This window comes from Xiphias gladius, chromosome 8 (assembly GCF_016859285.1).
Source record: "Xiphias gladius isolate SHS-SW01 ecotype Sanya breed wild chromosome 8, ASM1685928v1, whole genome shotgun sequence".
Taxonomy (NCBI): Eukaryota; Metazoa; Chordata; class Actinopteri; order Istiophoriformes; family Xiphiidae; genus Xiphias; species Xiphias gladius.
In genome coordinates, this window is record NC_053407.1 from 29160704 (window position 1) to 29176915 (window position 16212).

Here is a 16212-nt window from a genome sequence, read left to right on the forward strand (position 1 = left end):
GTAGACGGTGGCTTTTTACAGATGTTCCTCTGAAAACATCTGCCTGCCGCGGCCGAAAACGAGAGTGACCCAGAGCAGCAAACGGATAAACAATGAGCTGAAACTCACCGTGAAGCTCCGTGAAGCCGAGGGGAGCCGCAGGGGTCAGTCGGTGATGGTCTCTGGGTTCATCAGCACCAGAGACACCTTTACCTTTGTCGCAGCGTCTTCATATGTTCGTTCAGAACAAAAATATTGATTATCGTCCCTTTAAAGTACGACGTGCAAGTTGAACGTTTTCACGCCACAGAGCAGTGCAGCTGTCTGGCTGCTGCCTCGGGTGCAAAGAGCAGAGCAGCCATATTTAAGTTTGTCTCAGAGGACACCCTGGGACAATTCGACTTGATATATCAAGAAAATAGAAAAAAAAAAGTAGACATCACTAGACTTTATAATGAAAGTGTCTACTACATCTTTTATTCCATGCATCCAAATCTCCGCTCGTCTCTCTGCGTCCTGCTGCCGTCCGTCCTGTCCCATGACACGAACCTTCAGCCAGTGTCACTAATGGGAGACAAAAACCCGCAGCAGGTGAATTTAGCTGAACCTAAATAAAAAATTGACTGATAAGTGTTGTCTAATGTCATCCAACGTCAAATAGCACATAGAGCACAAGGTCATTTAATGTAGTGTAAAGCTGTTGTTACGTTCAGTTATGTCTGAGCAGGTGACATGAAAACTAAACCGGTGTCCGTAGTGAATAGGTGACAGCTGGACGCCCTCTAGTGGAATCTATCGCAAACTGCAGCGTGAGGCCTTATGGGGACAAGCTCCCATTAAATATCCGACACTGAAAACAAGTGCAATAAACTCTAAATCTCCTCAGTGTATAAATCTCTGCACTTTAAATTTTCAAACTCATGCACAATGGATGTTCCAGTGGTGAAAAGTAATGAAGGCCAACTTCTCTCTCTAATGTAACCGAGGAGCTTTTTCTAAAACATGCCGTTCCCAATTTCACTTAAGAGGGATTTGAAATAAGTACTTTTCTTTACTACTTTTGAAAATCACAAAGCCACAGGGAAGCCTACTTGTGCTGCAGTTTTTCTTTACTTTTTTTTTCCCTGAAAATGTGCTCAGTCAGTAATCTAACCACACAAAGCAAATGTGGCGAACAGTTTTAAAAAGCAGCAGAAAAGTGAGACGACAGGCCAGACACTGAGCTGGACATCGGACTGTTTGTGGGATTTTAGAGGAAGACTGTGAAGGGAGTGTTTGGGTCTAACGATCAAAAGATACAATCTTTTTTTTTCTCTTTTCTTGCACTGACCTGCCGCAGACCTTCGCCAAGGCCAATGTCAGACAACATACACCAGACTTCAGCAGAAAAAAAAAAAAAAAAATCAAATTCAGAATAAAAGATCTGGATCTGCCCCAAAATGTAATGGGTTCCTCCCCGGCCCCAAGCCCCGTCCCTCCACCAAGTTCGGCGCAAACCGGTTCAGTAGTTTTTGTGTGATCCTGCTGACAAGCACACAAACAAACACAGGTAAAGACGTAGTGTCCTTGGTGGTAAAGATCAACAAAAAGTAAAAAACTCATCTAGTTTCAAGAGGTATTTTCCCAAAGAGGCAATAAGACCTCACCTACAGAGCTACACTGACAGACGAGGAGAGTTTCAGCGTCACACGTCCTGGAATGAAAGTGGAGGTTTGTCTGAACGACAGCAGAGCCGCGGTCGAGACAAGTCCCTCTGCTTCTCTCCAGGGAAACATTTGACCGAAGCCATCGGGCTTTTTCTCAGCGACACAGCGGAGTCTGTGCCGAACACTGGTGAGTACAGCTGATTATGCTCCCTGTGTCTGAAACAACTGGCATTAACAGAAACTCCTCAGACTGGAGTGGCCACGGTTTCCGTCTGCCGTTGACATTTGATCCGATTTTGTTTAGGTGCAGAACGTAAATGCTGAAAAAACACAGAACTACATTTAACCGGAAAACGATCGCTTCAACGAAAGAGGGTGAAGAGGGTCCAGCAGTATGCCGTGGATGTGACGCTTGATGGGGATACAGTACATCCCAGACCCCCCCGAGTCTAACGCTACGCAACAGGTAAATGAGGGTGATGACTGTAGATGTGTCTTATCAAAGAAGGGTTTCACTTCAGGAAGATCTGACCTCGAGGTTCAGGGTTAGAAGGTGGCCTAGGTGAACTTTAGGAGTGGCCAGAAAGACCAACATGAAGAAACCAATCCCGCTGAGCCCCAACAATGGTTACTGGACTCTGTGTTCGAAGTCTGAGGTTCGGCTACGTGAGCACCTTGCTCCTGCTGATCCACCGGTCTGTCTCTCGCTGAAGTCGAAGCCTGGGAAGGTGGGGGTGTTTGTGGATTGTGAGGAGGGTCTGGTCTACCTTTATGACGCTGATACTGCCGCTCTTATCTGCTCTTTTACTGGCTGCTCCTTCACTGACAAGCTCTACCCATTCTTCAGTCTCTGTCCCAATGATGGTGTCGAAATCCACTTCGTTTACATTGGTTGTTTATTACAATAAGTGGAGATGTTAGATGTCATTCGAAAAAAAGTTCCGCTTCATATAATGTGGCACCATGTGGTATTTACCTCCCTCTTCTCCAATTCTAAATGCTTTTCTTCATATCGTATTATCCTGTAATACGTCCCATTGCTTCTTCCTGTTGCAAATGGTCTTTGATAATTGATCCTATCTAATCGTTTCATTCATGTACAATCGACGCCTTCAAAACTGTAAAAACAAAATTGATAAAACATGGCTGGGTAGTAAATTCAGACCGCTGATTGTTGTAAGTATAAAAAGTGTTGTTTTCTCGAACCCAGCAGAATTTTTTTTATTTTTTTTCCTATGTTGTCGTAATTTTATTTAGATAAATCAAACCCAGTGGAAAAATCTTTGATGCAGAGCCCTGACACACTAAATATCTGACGGATCAATAATGAAAATTTTTGTCCTGTATTTCTTCCCGCCGCCTGTATATTTTGATGACTGATGTTTTGAAAATTTAGAACATGTTATGATTCATCGAAGCTGAGAGTAACGACCTGACACTCGGCCTGGAAGATCAAATTAAACTTCCAATTATGTGATATTTTGCGAAGAGGTCCAGGAAATGGATTTGGTCTATTTTTGTTTCATTTTCCGAGGAGAACAAATCTTGGGGAGAGGATATGACAGCTTTGTGTTCTTGGTTATTTTATTTTATTCTATTTTATTATTTATGTAAGCAGCTTAAATTTAGAGTCCTGATCCACACTCCAGACCAGTTGGTCGGTAATGCACCATTTTGTTGTTTGCCGAAAGCACCAAGATTTTCATTTGCTTGTTTGTTTTTACTAAAGATCTTTGGTAAAAAATTTTCTGCATATCCTAAATTCATTGAAAATTTAAAACAATCCCAATGACATGCTTTGGTGTTTTCTTTTTCCTTGTGTCAAAACATCATTCATTTTGGCATTTTGAGAGATGCGGTATCTTCTACACTGGTTTGACTCTGTGAGCTGTGTTTCTGAAGAAAAAGCCGTTTTGTCGCTGATGAATGAGTGTGTGGTGTGTTTTCCCCTTTAGAATATAGAGCAGATGAATTGCTGACTATAGTTGCTGCTGATGAGAAAACACACTGACAGATGACGTAAAGTCTAACTTTTGCAACTCTGACACTTGGATATTTTGGGCTTTTCGGTCAGTCGGGTAAGTTGCCGTCGACACATTAAAATCCCCGTTTTGAGTCGTTTTGACGTCTGAGCGCTGAACGTGAAAGCTTGGTTACTCAGCTCCTTCTGCACACGATCAGAACGGTATCCGGGTCTCTGCTTGTCCGCCTGCAGGTGAGTCCTGACACCTGAACAGTTTGGTGCCTGACTGTCTGGACTGCTGCATCTTTCCCTCTGTGTGATCCGGATTTGGCCTCTCTGTATTACTGATGTCAAACTTCCCCTTTACTTCCGCGTGCTGATAATCACTGCATCATTTGCTGTAATATTTTTGGTTTTACTGAACAGCTGTAAATTCCTACCTAAACTGAGGCTGTAGTTCACAGAAAGAGCAAACTTTTTTTTTTATTATCATACTGAGCCTGCGAAGGAAACGTTTTCCGGGTTTTTATGACGTCATTTAGAGGCGACGTACAGGCGTGTTTTTCCTGGGCTGGTACGGCGCGTGCGCAATGAGAGGAGTCCTTGGCTGGTCGGCCTGCTCTAGGTTACTGATCCTGCGAAGGGACACCGACAAAATGCAGAGCTGGACCCAGTTATACCGCTCTCTGGCCACGGTACGTACGGATCTTGCTTACCCGCTAACCAGAGTGTGTTTTCCGGATAGGGATCAGACTGGTCTCATGAAGCCGTGGGGCCCGTGGATACAGGTGTTTGCAGATAGGCGGCCCCGGGCCTGACTAGCAGCTAAGCTAACAGCTCTGGTCCGGTGAAATCGTTTGGAGAGTACGCACGGCCAGACTCCACTGGGAAAACCTGAAATTCAAAGTTGTTGGGGTTATCGTTAGAAAAGAGATGTAGCTTAATGTGTAATTGATATGGTATTAAATTTCACAATTTTCCCCTTTTTAATTCGGCGTGAGGAAAATGGACAAAAAGGCCCGTGGGTTAATAAAAGTACGACTTTTGTTGTGGAATACGCATTATGGAAAGAGGTAACATTAGCTAGTTCATACTGTAAACAAATCATAAACGTATTGACATACGTGATATTTGTGTGCTGGGGATTAATGGTTTCTACTAACGATAGAGACAAATAGATGACTTTTCAGTTTTCTGTCCCTACAAGCCATGTTAGCCCGCTAAGCTAGTTGTTACAGTGGTTACCTAACCTTTAACGTAACTTATGTCAGAAGCTCAGCAACTTAAAGTCTCGTCGCACAACTTTACGAGGTTAAAAGCCACCTACTCTCTAATTAAGCGTGTTTTCACGCTAACTAGCCAGCGGCCTGCTCAGCTGGAAAAGGCTTAAGAGTTGCCGGTTCAATACCCAACACTGACAGAGGTGACAGCTCGTACTAGCCACAGCTGTGTGTCTGCGCGTTGTGGCCAAATTACATACTTTATCGATTATTGAAGTTAGAAGCAGCAAATCCAGCCTCTGCGGCAATGTGTCTTTCTTCAAATGTTAATGCAAAGTTACTTCTTATTTCATGAGCTGAAAAAGTAAAATAAGAATAAAAAAAAAAAAAAAAAAAGAAGGAATTGTGGCTTGTGCAAAAGTTTGGGCACCCCACTAAATCGGGGCTTAGTGACCCCAGCACCCCCACAAGAAACTGAACCCCAGACCAGCTGAAAGGGCTGTGACCCCTTCAGAGAAATGTATTCTGTTTGTACAGAACTAAAGAAAGGAAAGGACTGTGAAAATGCTAATTGCATTTGCCAATGCGCTTGTCCTTAAGTTGGATTTTTACCTTTTATAACTTCGTAATTGTGACGCAGACAGTGTTATGACAAACTTTGCATGTTCCCAAAGCCTGTTTTCAAAGTTGTTTTTGCACAGTTGTCCTCAGTGTGTAGTTGAGCAACTGAACAAGGAAATTTTAGTGAAGGAAATGCACAACAAAAATAACAAACAGGCTAACGTCGAGTGAGTTCACCTGGAAATGACTTCATTCTCTGAAGTAATCTGAACTGCTGTTAAGCCGTTGATAGAAAAATGGTTGTAAATTCAGTTGTTTTTTGTTCTTTTGTTTTTGTTTTGTTTTGTTTTTTTTAAACTCTGAGGGGAAATCCAGGCAGCGTCACTGTAGTTGGTAAAGCTCATTTTCACACACTGTAAAACGTTAGCCCGTCACTGGCTTGCACAGTGTTTCTTCACTTGTGTGTTTTGTGCAATTTACAGCGGAGCCACAACCTTCCCTGCAAACTGCACGGAGCTGCAGCTCTGTCCGTCAGAACCTACGCTGACAAAGCAGCAAGTAAGATGACTGTAAATCTTACCATCCATCCTCATTTAATGGCACGTGCTCCCACTAAGTTTAGCCACATGTTTGGTAGTCGTTTCCCATTTAGCTGACACTGAACCTACTCGTTACAAGAGATTTGTTCTTCAGCGGCACATACCAGGGTATCTGTCTTTCAAAAAGTCTAAAAAAAGCATAGAATTTAGTTTCCTCAAAAAAGGCAGAATTCTTGCCTGCTGTAGGTAGCAATATTAGTTATAAAAGGTTTTTGTATCAGTTTTGGAAAAATGTAACAGTTTTTAATTGCTAAATCAACCTTTTTTTTTTTTTTAAACCATTTATCAGGGACCAGGTCACATTAAATAAATTAAGTATATCATTGGAACTTATTCTTGTCTTTGTCTGCTGATGTCCAGCAGTGGGACGTTAAAGCACGGCAGTGCGAAAGCCTGTCTTATGTTGCCCACAAACAGAGTGGAACAGCTAGCCTTTGTGGTAATTCACGGCTGTTGCAGATTATGCTAATACTCAAATCTCTCAAATGCTGAATTTGACTTGAAACAAGCCTCTCAGAAAAAAGGTTATAGAGGTTTAGAAAATGAATAGGATAATGTAGGAGAGTTTGGTAGAACTCTACTATTAAGGACTTATTTTTCTCTTTCGTTTATATATATTTTTTGGGCATTTTAGTCATTTTTGATAGTCGGCAGTAGACAGTTGACAGGAAATTAGGAGAGAGTAATCTCCCCAGTTTGTGTCCGGCTGGGGAGATTGCAGTTTATTGTCGGTGCCTTTTCATTATCATTTTATGTACCGCTTGTCTTTTGAATTTTAGTGCAACTTGTGCAAGGTGAGAAAAATCTTATAGATAATAATAAACTTCCATCCAAACATGAAGCTTTTAAATTGTAAATTCAGTCTGAGCAGCATCTTAAAGCTCAAAAATGTTTAGAATAACAGTCAATGAAAGAGTGTCACATTGATGAATGTAGAGTCAGACCATCTTCAGACGTTGATTGAAACTCTCAACCATCCCACGTTGAGCAACGTACAAAGACTGTTTCTTATTTCCTGTGGTTATTTCGCAATAAAAGCCTCGCCGAAGCAGTAGACTTATAGTCCACACGGGGGTCCACTAACCCACCGGGCTACATCTCCTGGTTCAGCCCTGATCTTCAGAAATAAAACAGACTTCCTTTGGTGTTTATGGGAGAGTGTCAACGTCAGCTTTTATCCCCCTGAAGTCTTATCTCTGTGCTCCGAGTCGCTGTGATAAACGCCTGATAAAAGTTGCTGTGTTGCTTCTCTCTAGTTGATGCAGACGTCACAGTGGTGGGCTCCGGTCCAGGCGGCTACGTCGCTGCCATCAAAGCCGCACAGCTCGGCTTCAAGGTAAGCCACCTCCCTGACAGTTGACTCACCCAAATTTATTTGCTGATAGAATGCATCTCATTCATTTTATTTAATTTGGATCTCCGTGCCCTGGGATCACCTGCTGATCACCTGCTGATCCCAGGGCACGAAGCTGACAGTTTATTGTGAATAATGCAGGTTTTCTTTGTAGGGCAGACACATGAACGCAGACGCAGCCTCTAATACGTGCATTTCCTTTGACAGACAGTGTGTGTGGAGAAAAATCCCACGCTGGGTGGGACCTGTCTGAATGTCGGCTGCATCCCCTCAAAGGTAATAAGCTGGTTTTCTCTCTGTAGTTAGAGCGATGGAACAGACTGCTGTGGCCGAACACTGGTACTGCGGTTATTTCAGTGACTACGTGCATCCCGTACGATCGTCAGCTTGTTCAGATCACGTTCCTCCCTGTCAGGGTTTCCCCACCCTTGCCACTGCGTAACAAGTGCCCTATCGGCCCAATCGAATGGAGCACGGTTACTAATAGTTGTGTTGTAAATTGAATGCTTACTGTGTCCAGTATCTAGTGCCATTTTCTGAAGAAAGCGAAACCAAGCGAAACATAAAATGCACCCACAGTTGAACATGAGATTCTTAAAATGATTAGACACACAAAGTTTTTGATGTCAGCGTATAAACAATGTTCATCCAGTTGAGTCATTCGATATTGTGTGTCTGCAGGCTCTGCTGAATAACTCCTACTTGTACCACATGGCTCACGGCAAGGACTTCGAAAGCAGAGGCATCGAAAGTAAGAGGCTTCCCTGGACTTTTAAGGGACATTTTGGACATTATGTGGTTCTCAGTGGGTCGGTCCAGGCGGCTTTCCGATTGAGAACTGTTGCTTGGCAGAGTTAAAGATGATTTTCTCTAGTTGTGGACGTTGATCTGTAGCTCAGTCCTGTGTCCTGTCGTCAACACGCGTCTATGAAAGGCTGGAAAATAGTGGAAAAACGTCCATCACAGTTTTCCCAGATCTCAAGTTGACGCCTTCACATGCTTTGTTTTGTCCAATCAACGCTTCAAAACCCAGAGATATTCAGTTTACTATAATATGACAAGGAACATGCTGTTTATCGAATAATTGAGCAGCTCTGGACTCAGGTCTCTGCGTCTCAGTTTCAGGCATCTCGTTGAACCTGGAGAAGATGATGGCTCAGAAGAGCGGGGCGGTCAAAGCGCTGACGGGAGGAATCGCACATTTATTCAAACAGAACAAGGTAAGACTTCTCTCTGTTTTCAATGGTTGTTGGCTCACATGTATATTCACAGTCAGAACCACTGACGGCAGTGTTTACAGTGTGACATCGCCCCCCTCAGGTGACCCACGTCAATGGTTTTGGGAGGGTGACGGGTAAGAACCAGGTGACGGCCATAGCAGCAGACGGCAGCGAGCAGGTCATCAACACCAAGAACATCCTCATCGCCACCGGCTCCGAGGTCACGCCCTTCCCCGGGATCCAGGTACAGCTGAGTTTTGCCTCTGCACAGATCTTCACAGGCAAATATAAAATACAATTAATATGGAATTCCAGGCCTTTTTCCAAACATTTTGAAAACCGTGGAATTTCAATCAATTCCGATAAATGATCTTCCGTAGTATATACAAAAATATAAATAGAAAATGTCTAAGAAACAGGAGAAGGATTCACTGCAGTTGGTCACATTGTGAAATGATAATTGTCTGTGGTTCACCACGAGCAGCTTCCCTCACGTCATGTAATCATTTTACTCATTGTTGACACAAAAACACTGATTACGCCGTTAAGACGGCTTCAATTTTAAGGCGCTCATCACTAAAAAAACTGGCAGATCATTTTGATTCGCCAATGCAGATACTTTGACTACCTGACTACTAAGTATTCAGTTAAAATCGATGGGGAAATGAAATGTTAAACAGGCTGTTTAAACATGTTTTTTTTTTTTTAGATTGATGAAGACGCCATTGTGTCCTCCACCGGAGCTCTGTCCCTGAAGAAAGTGCCAGAGGAGCTGATTGTGATTGGAGCTGGAGTCATCGGAGTGGAGCTGGTCTGCATCACTTCAGTCTCATTTACCAAAACACACATTTATATGTTAGATATTCACTGACCGATCCAGAATGACCTCAGAGCACCAACATTTCGTTTGCCTCTTGTCTTGTTGTGGAGAACGTGAATCTGTCCTCTTAGTCACGCAGACGTTTAACCCCCCACACCCGTCCCGTCCCGTCCTTCAGGGGTCAGTGTGGCAGCGCCTTGGCTCCAAGGTCACAGCGGTGGAGTTCCTGGGCCACGTGGGCGGCATGGGCATCGACATGGAGATCTCCAAGAACTTCCAGCGCATCCTGCAGAAGCAGGGCCTCAAGTTCAAGCTCGGCACCAAAGTCCTGGGAGCCACTAAAAGGCCCGACGGCAAGATCGATGTGGCGTGAGTGAAACACTCCTGAGGCTTCAGGTCCTGTCAGAATATCAGAATGTGGATCATGTCTTGACTTTTGAAACGTAAACTCCGGGGAGTGGAAAATAAAGACCAGTGTTGCATCAGTTTGTAACAGTGGCTGTTGATGTGTTTGGTGTTTCAGAGTGGAGGCGGCGGCCGGAGGGAAGAACGAGACTCTGACGTGTGACGTGCTGCTGGTCTGTATCGGCAGGCGGCCTTTCACCCAGAACCTGGGTCTGGATTCTGTTGGCATCGAGCTGGACAACAGGGGCCGAATCCCCGTCAACGGCCGCTTCCAGACCAAAGTACCCAGGTAGCACCGAGCTCCGGCTGACTGACCCAAACCAGCAGTCATCCGTGACAGACGACCTGACCCGTTAGCATCTCTGAAACCAAATATCTAAACCCTTATACAGCTTATTGATTATCTAAAAGAGCGGATCCTCTTCCTTTTACACCAAAAATGTGTTGATACAGATGGAGAAGCCCATCGTTACAGCCTGTCAGAGAGAGTTTAATAAATCCGTTAAGGATACATTGGCTGACGTGTTTTTTAAATGATAAACTACAGATACAGATACAGAAAAAACCATGACAAGTGTTGAGATAAGAAAAATTTATTTCACAGTACAGTTTATAAAACTGAATAAACTGTCGTGTGTTGGTATTATAAATCTATCTTTAGCATAACTGTTGGCTTGTGTATATGATGATTCGGATATATCTGTGGTAAGATAAAGAGCTACGTCGTCTTATGGGTCATCAATTATTAACTATCATTAATGCAACTTTGGGTCAGTTTCTTTTCGGGATGTAAGTCATCACCAAAGCTGAATTAACGTCACTTGAAACCCCGGAGTTCAGTTTGGTGTCGCTCACGTTGACGTATCTTCTCGATAAAAAGATATAATCTGTGAAATCCGGTGAAACAAATTCAAATTTTCGGACGGACGGACGAAGTGAAAGCCCATCGAGGGAAAGGGGACGAGCACCTGTGACTGTCACCGGTCACTGGGACGCTCTGTTTTTGGTTTAGGAAGCCACCAACTCATGACAGTTGGAGGTTGAGATCGTGAAATCAAGAACAATTTTTTTTTTCTTAGTTACGAAAAGTTGTCCTGAAATTTTACATCAAGCTACAAAGATGAATCTAGGTCCAGGTTTTAATATTATAATCATGATATTAATCTTAATCACATACATGGATTCAAAATCTGATCCTCCACCAGTAATATAATATAAGATTTTTTTTTGTTTTTTTTTAAATTTATACCGTACCTTCATCATTCATTCTTACCCCATAGTGTTTATGCAATCGGAGATGTGGTCGCCGGGCCGATGTTGGCCCACAAGGCCGAGGACGAGGGCATCATCTGTGTGGAGGGCATGGCCGGCGGCGCCGTGCACATCGACTACAACTGCGTTCCCTCCGTCATCTACACACACCCCGAGGTGGCCTGGGTGGGCAAGACAGAGGAGCAGCTCAAAGAGGAGGTGAGAGTCACGGGGTGATGGGGATTCATACAGATGTGGAAAAGGCAGCGCTTTCATGCGTAGTACAGTATCATACAGTATCATAGTGTTGAACAGCGGCCTGAAAAAAAGAAATAAAGCCAAAGTGTAAATGTCGGGAGGTGTTTTCCGAAACGTTGGTACCAAACAAACCTTGGGTGTGGCAACGTTTCATTTAAACCTGTAGTAACAGATTTCTTTTTGCCACTGTGGAGCAACAGAAACATGTCGTGAACACAGCTGTTTGAGCAGCTTCACACCCCCTACATTCGTCACTCCCAACCTCAGACAGATGATGGCAGCATTTCCTCGCACTTTAAATCACCACCAGGCCACTTGAAAGTCTCAATCAGGTGTACGAACGATCATTATCAGCGTGGAGGTGACGAACGAACACATGAGCCCGAACAGTTCAGAAAAACGTATCATGCCAGAAATGGACAATATTTTGAAGCTGAATCAACCTGCTCACTAATATTCCAGCGGATGTCTAGTGTCTGTGCTGTTTTCTGTGCCGATTGTCCAGCGGCGTTTTTACAGTCTCGATCTGCCTCTTCTGCTCTTCAGGGCGTCCCGTACAGAGTCGGCAAGTTCCCCTTCGCGGCCAACAGCCGAGCCAAAACCAACGCAGACACCGACGGCTTGGTGAAGATCCTCAGCCACAAGGAGACGGACAGGATGCTGGGAGCGCACATCCTCGGATCTGTAAGAGCCTCGTCCCGAACGCCACGCTGAGCGCACGTGACTAACTGAGAATGAGTCCGATCAGGGGGACCAGCTGTCTTCTTCGGTCCTGCTTTGGACGTCAAGTTGGCTGATAAATTAGCGAAAGCCGCCGATGAGTTGGTCTTTAGTCAGTCAGACTCGCTTGGAGCCGTGATTGCCTTAAAGTCTCTGCATGTCCACACGGGTGTTTTTCAGGTAGTCCTGCTCCTCAGGTTGAAGGTTAGTGGAGCCACTGTACAATGTGGATTTCCTGCAGACTACATACAATACAGCAACGATAAAGGCGCAAAGTGTCCCGTTCAGCAGAAGGGAGGGGGGGGTGTATCATGCCCACACAGTCCTAATGAGGAGGTCTCTTTGGAAACCACCAAGCAGTCAAATAGAGAGACAGGTACGGTATCTGCTTCCCACGGCAGACACCGTGACTCATCATAGCAGGACTAACATAAAAACGCCCCGGTCCATGAAGTGTCCCGGGAAGCCTGTCCGCTGAGACGGGATGCCTGATATCAAACCCTGTGTGTGTTTCCCTGCAGGGAGCGGGGAGATGATCAATGAGGCTGCTTTGGCCATGGAGTACGGAGCTTCCTGCGAGGACGTCGCCAGAGTCTGCCACGCCCATCCCGTATGTCTCTCACGCACACACACACACACACACACACACACACACACACACCACACAGGTTCACCGGGATATCACACACATGGCTGGAGAGGAACCGTAAGATTCATTCTTTTTTGGACTCTTGGTTTGTACGGATCAAGATGTAAAAATGATAATGTTCGTAATGTTAGATCTCATGTGCGTGACACACCAGCCATGTCATGACAGATGCATCATACGCACAGAGGTAGACGGGGCGCAGCAGCTGGGATGAGCAGATCTGGGGAGCGAATGTGGTTGAAATTGCTGCTTTTCTGGAGAACTGAGACACGTCAACAGTGGGAAAGCAGGACGTGATGGGTCTCAACATTGTGAAAGGGTTTGGGCTCCGGAATCCAGGCTTTTGAAAAGACTGCGTCGCGTGCTTGTAGCCAGACTCAACGGCCTCGGTACATGGAAAAAGTTGCCTGACAAAAAAAGGAAGAGGAAGCTCATAAGAAGTAGAAAAATATAATCTATTTATTCCACATGAGAAAGGTGACACTGCTGTTTTCACGTTGTCATTTGTCCCTTTCTTTCTCTACATCAGTTTAAAAATAAAAAAAAACCTTTTTTTTTTTTTCTTTTGGTGAGTTTGCAGCCAAATGTTCAGTAGTGGGACTAAAGAATGAGCCTGTCACAGTTTCCTAAAGCCCAAGGTCACGTTTTCATTTAGCAACAGTCCCAAGTCCAAAATACTTAGTTCACTGTCACACGAGCAAATGAAAAAGCAGCAAATCTTCACAGTTGAGCAGCTGGAACGAGGCACTTTTTTTTTGTTTTTTTGGCTTTTGCTTGGAAAACAGCAAAAAAAGTAGTCGAAATAGAAACAGCTGCCACTTGATTTTCTGTTTGTTGAGTTATTGATTAATCAACTGATCGTTTGAGCTCTATATCCAACCTTTATTCAGCTCTCGCTGTCGGAACAAATTCTGACCTTAAGTGAGAGTCTAGCCGCAGGCAAGAAAAAGTGGCAACGCTTTACCTCAGTCCCCCATTGAGCCTTTATAAGCAGCATATGAACAGTTTTTAACACTATTATATAATATAGTTGTAAGCAAATAGGAAATCTCTGTGATCATTGTTGTACAGTATTTGTCAAGTATATTTTCTTTTATATGAAGGCCTTCATTATCTGTTTGTAGAAATTAAAGTTGTTGACAAATACATGAATAAACACTTATCAGCTTATCTGCTACACTGCAGCTTGTTATAAACCGTTTATGAAATGTGTTTGTGCTCAATGGGGGGTTAAAGTAAAATGTTGCTGCAACAGTGGAAGGAGACGTAAAGGCTCCTAATCTGCAGAAAACAGCTGGATGTTGAAATTAAAACTCAAACTGACCCTCTCCTCCTCCTCCTCCTCCTCACCCCGCTCCTCACCCACCCTCTGTTCGGCCTCCTGCAGACGGTGTCGGAGGCCTTCAGAGAAGCAAACCTGGCCGCCTCCTTCGGCAAAGCCATCAACTTCTGATCCGCCAGCCGCTGTCGCACCTCCAGTGTACGCAGCAGAGGAGAGGCGGGAAGCTGTGCGTCTGCGTCCGGACCTTCATCCAACCCACCGGGATCCTCTGTGCACATCAACACTGTACCGCATCTAGTTCTAATGTTATTTAAATGTTCTCAGTAAAAAATAAAAATAAAAGAGGGTTTGGGCGGTAAATAAACACTGACTGCAGATCAGTCTCTTCGTTTTCCAATCGCATAGTTTGCAAGATGCCACAAGAGCAACATTAGGCACTAATTTACAGGACAAAGAGATATCGATATTATTTGACTGGGTGGCTGTGGTTTCTCCTGTAAAGGAGGAAGGGAGTGTTTTTCTGTTTTTTTTGTTTTGTTTTTTTTGTTTTTTACAGTGTGAAAGAATTCAACATGACAGACATGAGCAGTAATCAGGGCAGGGAACCGTGGCCGCTCTCGGATCCAGAGGTTCCGGTTTTAAAGGTTGAAGCGACTCCTGAAGTCCCTCGCTGCGGGTCAGAACCTGTAGGCGTTGTCGGGCTTCTGGCGCCGACCCAATCGGTGACATGTCAGTAGCGGTTTACGCCCTGGATTATCAAAAAGTTCAGCGTGGATAAATGACATCATGTGTTCGTTCAGATGAACGTGGTTTTCTTTTATTTATTTTCCACCGAGGTGTGAAACCGGGCCAAGGCGGCAGCATAATCCAAAAACAAAAATAGATCATTTATGCAGAGAGACCTTTTTCCAGAGACTCAAAAGGCATTTAACAGTCTTGATAAGCGATAACACGATGCCACATGCTGACAACTGAGCAAAGTCTACCTGCTGAGATGTGGTTTAAAGCTCCAGACAAAGCCACTAACCCTGAGCTGAGATCACTTTTGATTTGATTTAAAACCTTTTCAAAGTAGACAGTCCTCCGTAGTGGGACAATGGGAATTAAGGGATTTAAAGTAAGGGTACAAAAACATTCCCTACATAATTTATCATAGAGGCTCTTCCCCGTCCTCTCTCTCTTGCACCACAGAACAACAACTGCAGTGGGGAATTATGAGTTCTGACCTCAAAAAAAAAAAAACAAAAACCTACAGCTCAAGTTCAACTGTTCCTCTGATAACACGGATTTGGCCCGAGACACGAGTACAGCATGCTCAGAAAAACAGCAGGTTTCTGTGCAACTGAGTGTGGATATGCCCTTTTTAGGTCAATATAAATTCATCTTGGGAGAGGGGCTGTTGATAGTTGCCGGGAAACCGTTTCCTGCTCTGATTACTTCACTGTGATTGGCTCTGGCCTTTTCTTGCTTATCTCACTATTTAAATCAATAAATGCAGCATCCATTAAATAAAACTACAGTGTTTTAACATTTACTGACTTTTTTTTGGTGTTAATTTTCTGTTAAGACCTCAGCTCTGCTTCAAACAAACTGGTTCGCACGATGCCTCATTGAACCACACGTCGAAGTAGAAGTGTAGCTCTGGACTGGTTTTTCGTAGTTGTCCCTTTGTCTGACATTAAGAAGAAATGGAAAACCCCAGATACTAGTCAGGAGAGATCCTCTGACACGTATACCTGTATTACAAGCTTTCGGTTTTACTGTATTCATCAGCTGCTGTTGCCTTGGCACCTCTGCCTGCTACGGATGACGGTTCTAAAGTAAAACCAAAACCCTCGGAAAAACTGGCATCGTACCTCAGTGCTTTTTTTTTTTTTTTTTTGGAGTAACTTCACTCTCATGTACAAGGTAGAAGGAATCAGCCTCCAGCAAAGTCACACCATCCTGTACTAACCCTGTCACAAGTTGGTGTCAAAGGCACCAACTGCATTTGCAGCTACATAAGATCTGAAGCCAGATCTGCGTTACAGCTTATTCTGTGACCCCAGGGGGCGCTGTTGCACGGATGTTGCTCTGTACAAGTGGTTTTTATTAGAGTTATTCAATCTTTAAAACGGCTGGAAGAAAGGCTACCCGTTCTGAGGGCCTCTGTCAGATATTGTGACCTTTATTCTGCTGGATGTGGCACAAAGCATCGACACAGATGATCACAGTCTTTCTGTCTGTCCCCTTAAAAGGGCCACGAATCCTTGGTTCACCTGGTGATGGCGCTAGATGAAAAGTCA

At 44.1% G+C, this 16212-nt stretch overlaps 1 protein-coding gene and 1 long non-coding RNA gene across 4 annotated transcripts; one reads left to right on the forward strand and one right to left on the reverse strand.

The window, feature by feature from the left end:
• Window positions 1–432: 432 nt before the first annotated feature.
• Window positions 433–5020, reverse strand: LOC120793425. Of its 2 annotated transcripts, none has more exons than XR_005707980.1 (3): window positions 4916–5020; window positions 4305–4482; window positions 433–543 (listed from the first exon to the last, which is right to left on the reverse strand). It is a non-coding gene; the product is annotated as an uncharacterized LOC120793425 (long non-coding RNA). The 2 variants fall into 2 exon arrangements; XR_005707981.1 differs by having other exon boundaries at window positions 4713–5020.
• dldh (dihydrolipoamide dehydrogenase) lies at window positions 4154–14291 on the forward strand. 2 transcript variants are annotated; one of them, XR_005707979.1, is made up of 14 exons: window positions 4154–4283; window positions 5852–5927; window positions 7225–7304; window positions 7530–7598; window positions 8004–8073; window positions 8442–8542; window positions 8643–8786; window positions 9252–9353; window positions 9541–9731; window positions 9886–10056; window positions 11048–11237; window positions 11823–11960; window positions 12518–12606; window positions 14033–14291. XR_005707979.1 is itself a non-coding variant. In XM_040133514.1 (14 exons), the coding sequence occupies exons 1-14, from the start codon at window positions 4179–4181 to the stop codon at window positions 14096–14098; spliced, it is 1599 nt and encodes a 532-aa protein (XP_039989448.1). In that variant the 5' UTR covers window positions 4154–4178; the 3' UTR covers window positions 14099–14291. The 2 variants fall into 2 exon arrangements, 1 of the variants encoding a protein (XP_039989448.1); XM_040133514.1 differs by having other exon boundaries at window positions 11823–11971; window positions 12522–12606.
• The last annotated feature ends 1921 nt before the right edge of the window (window positions 14292–16212 follow it).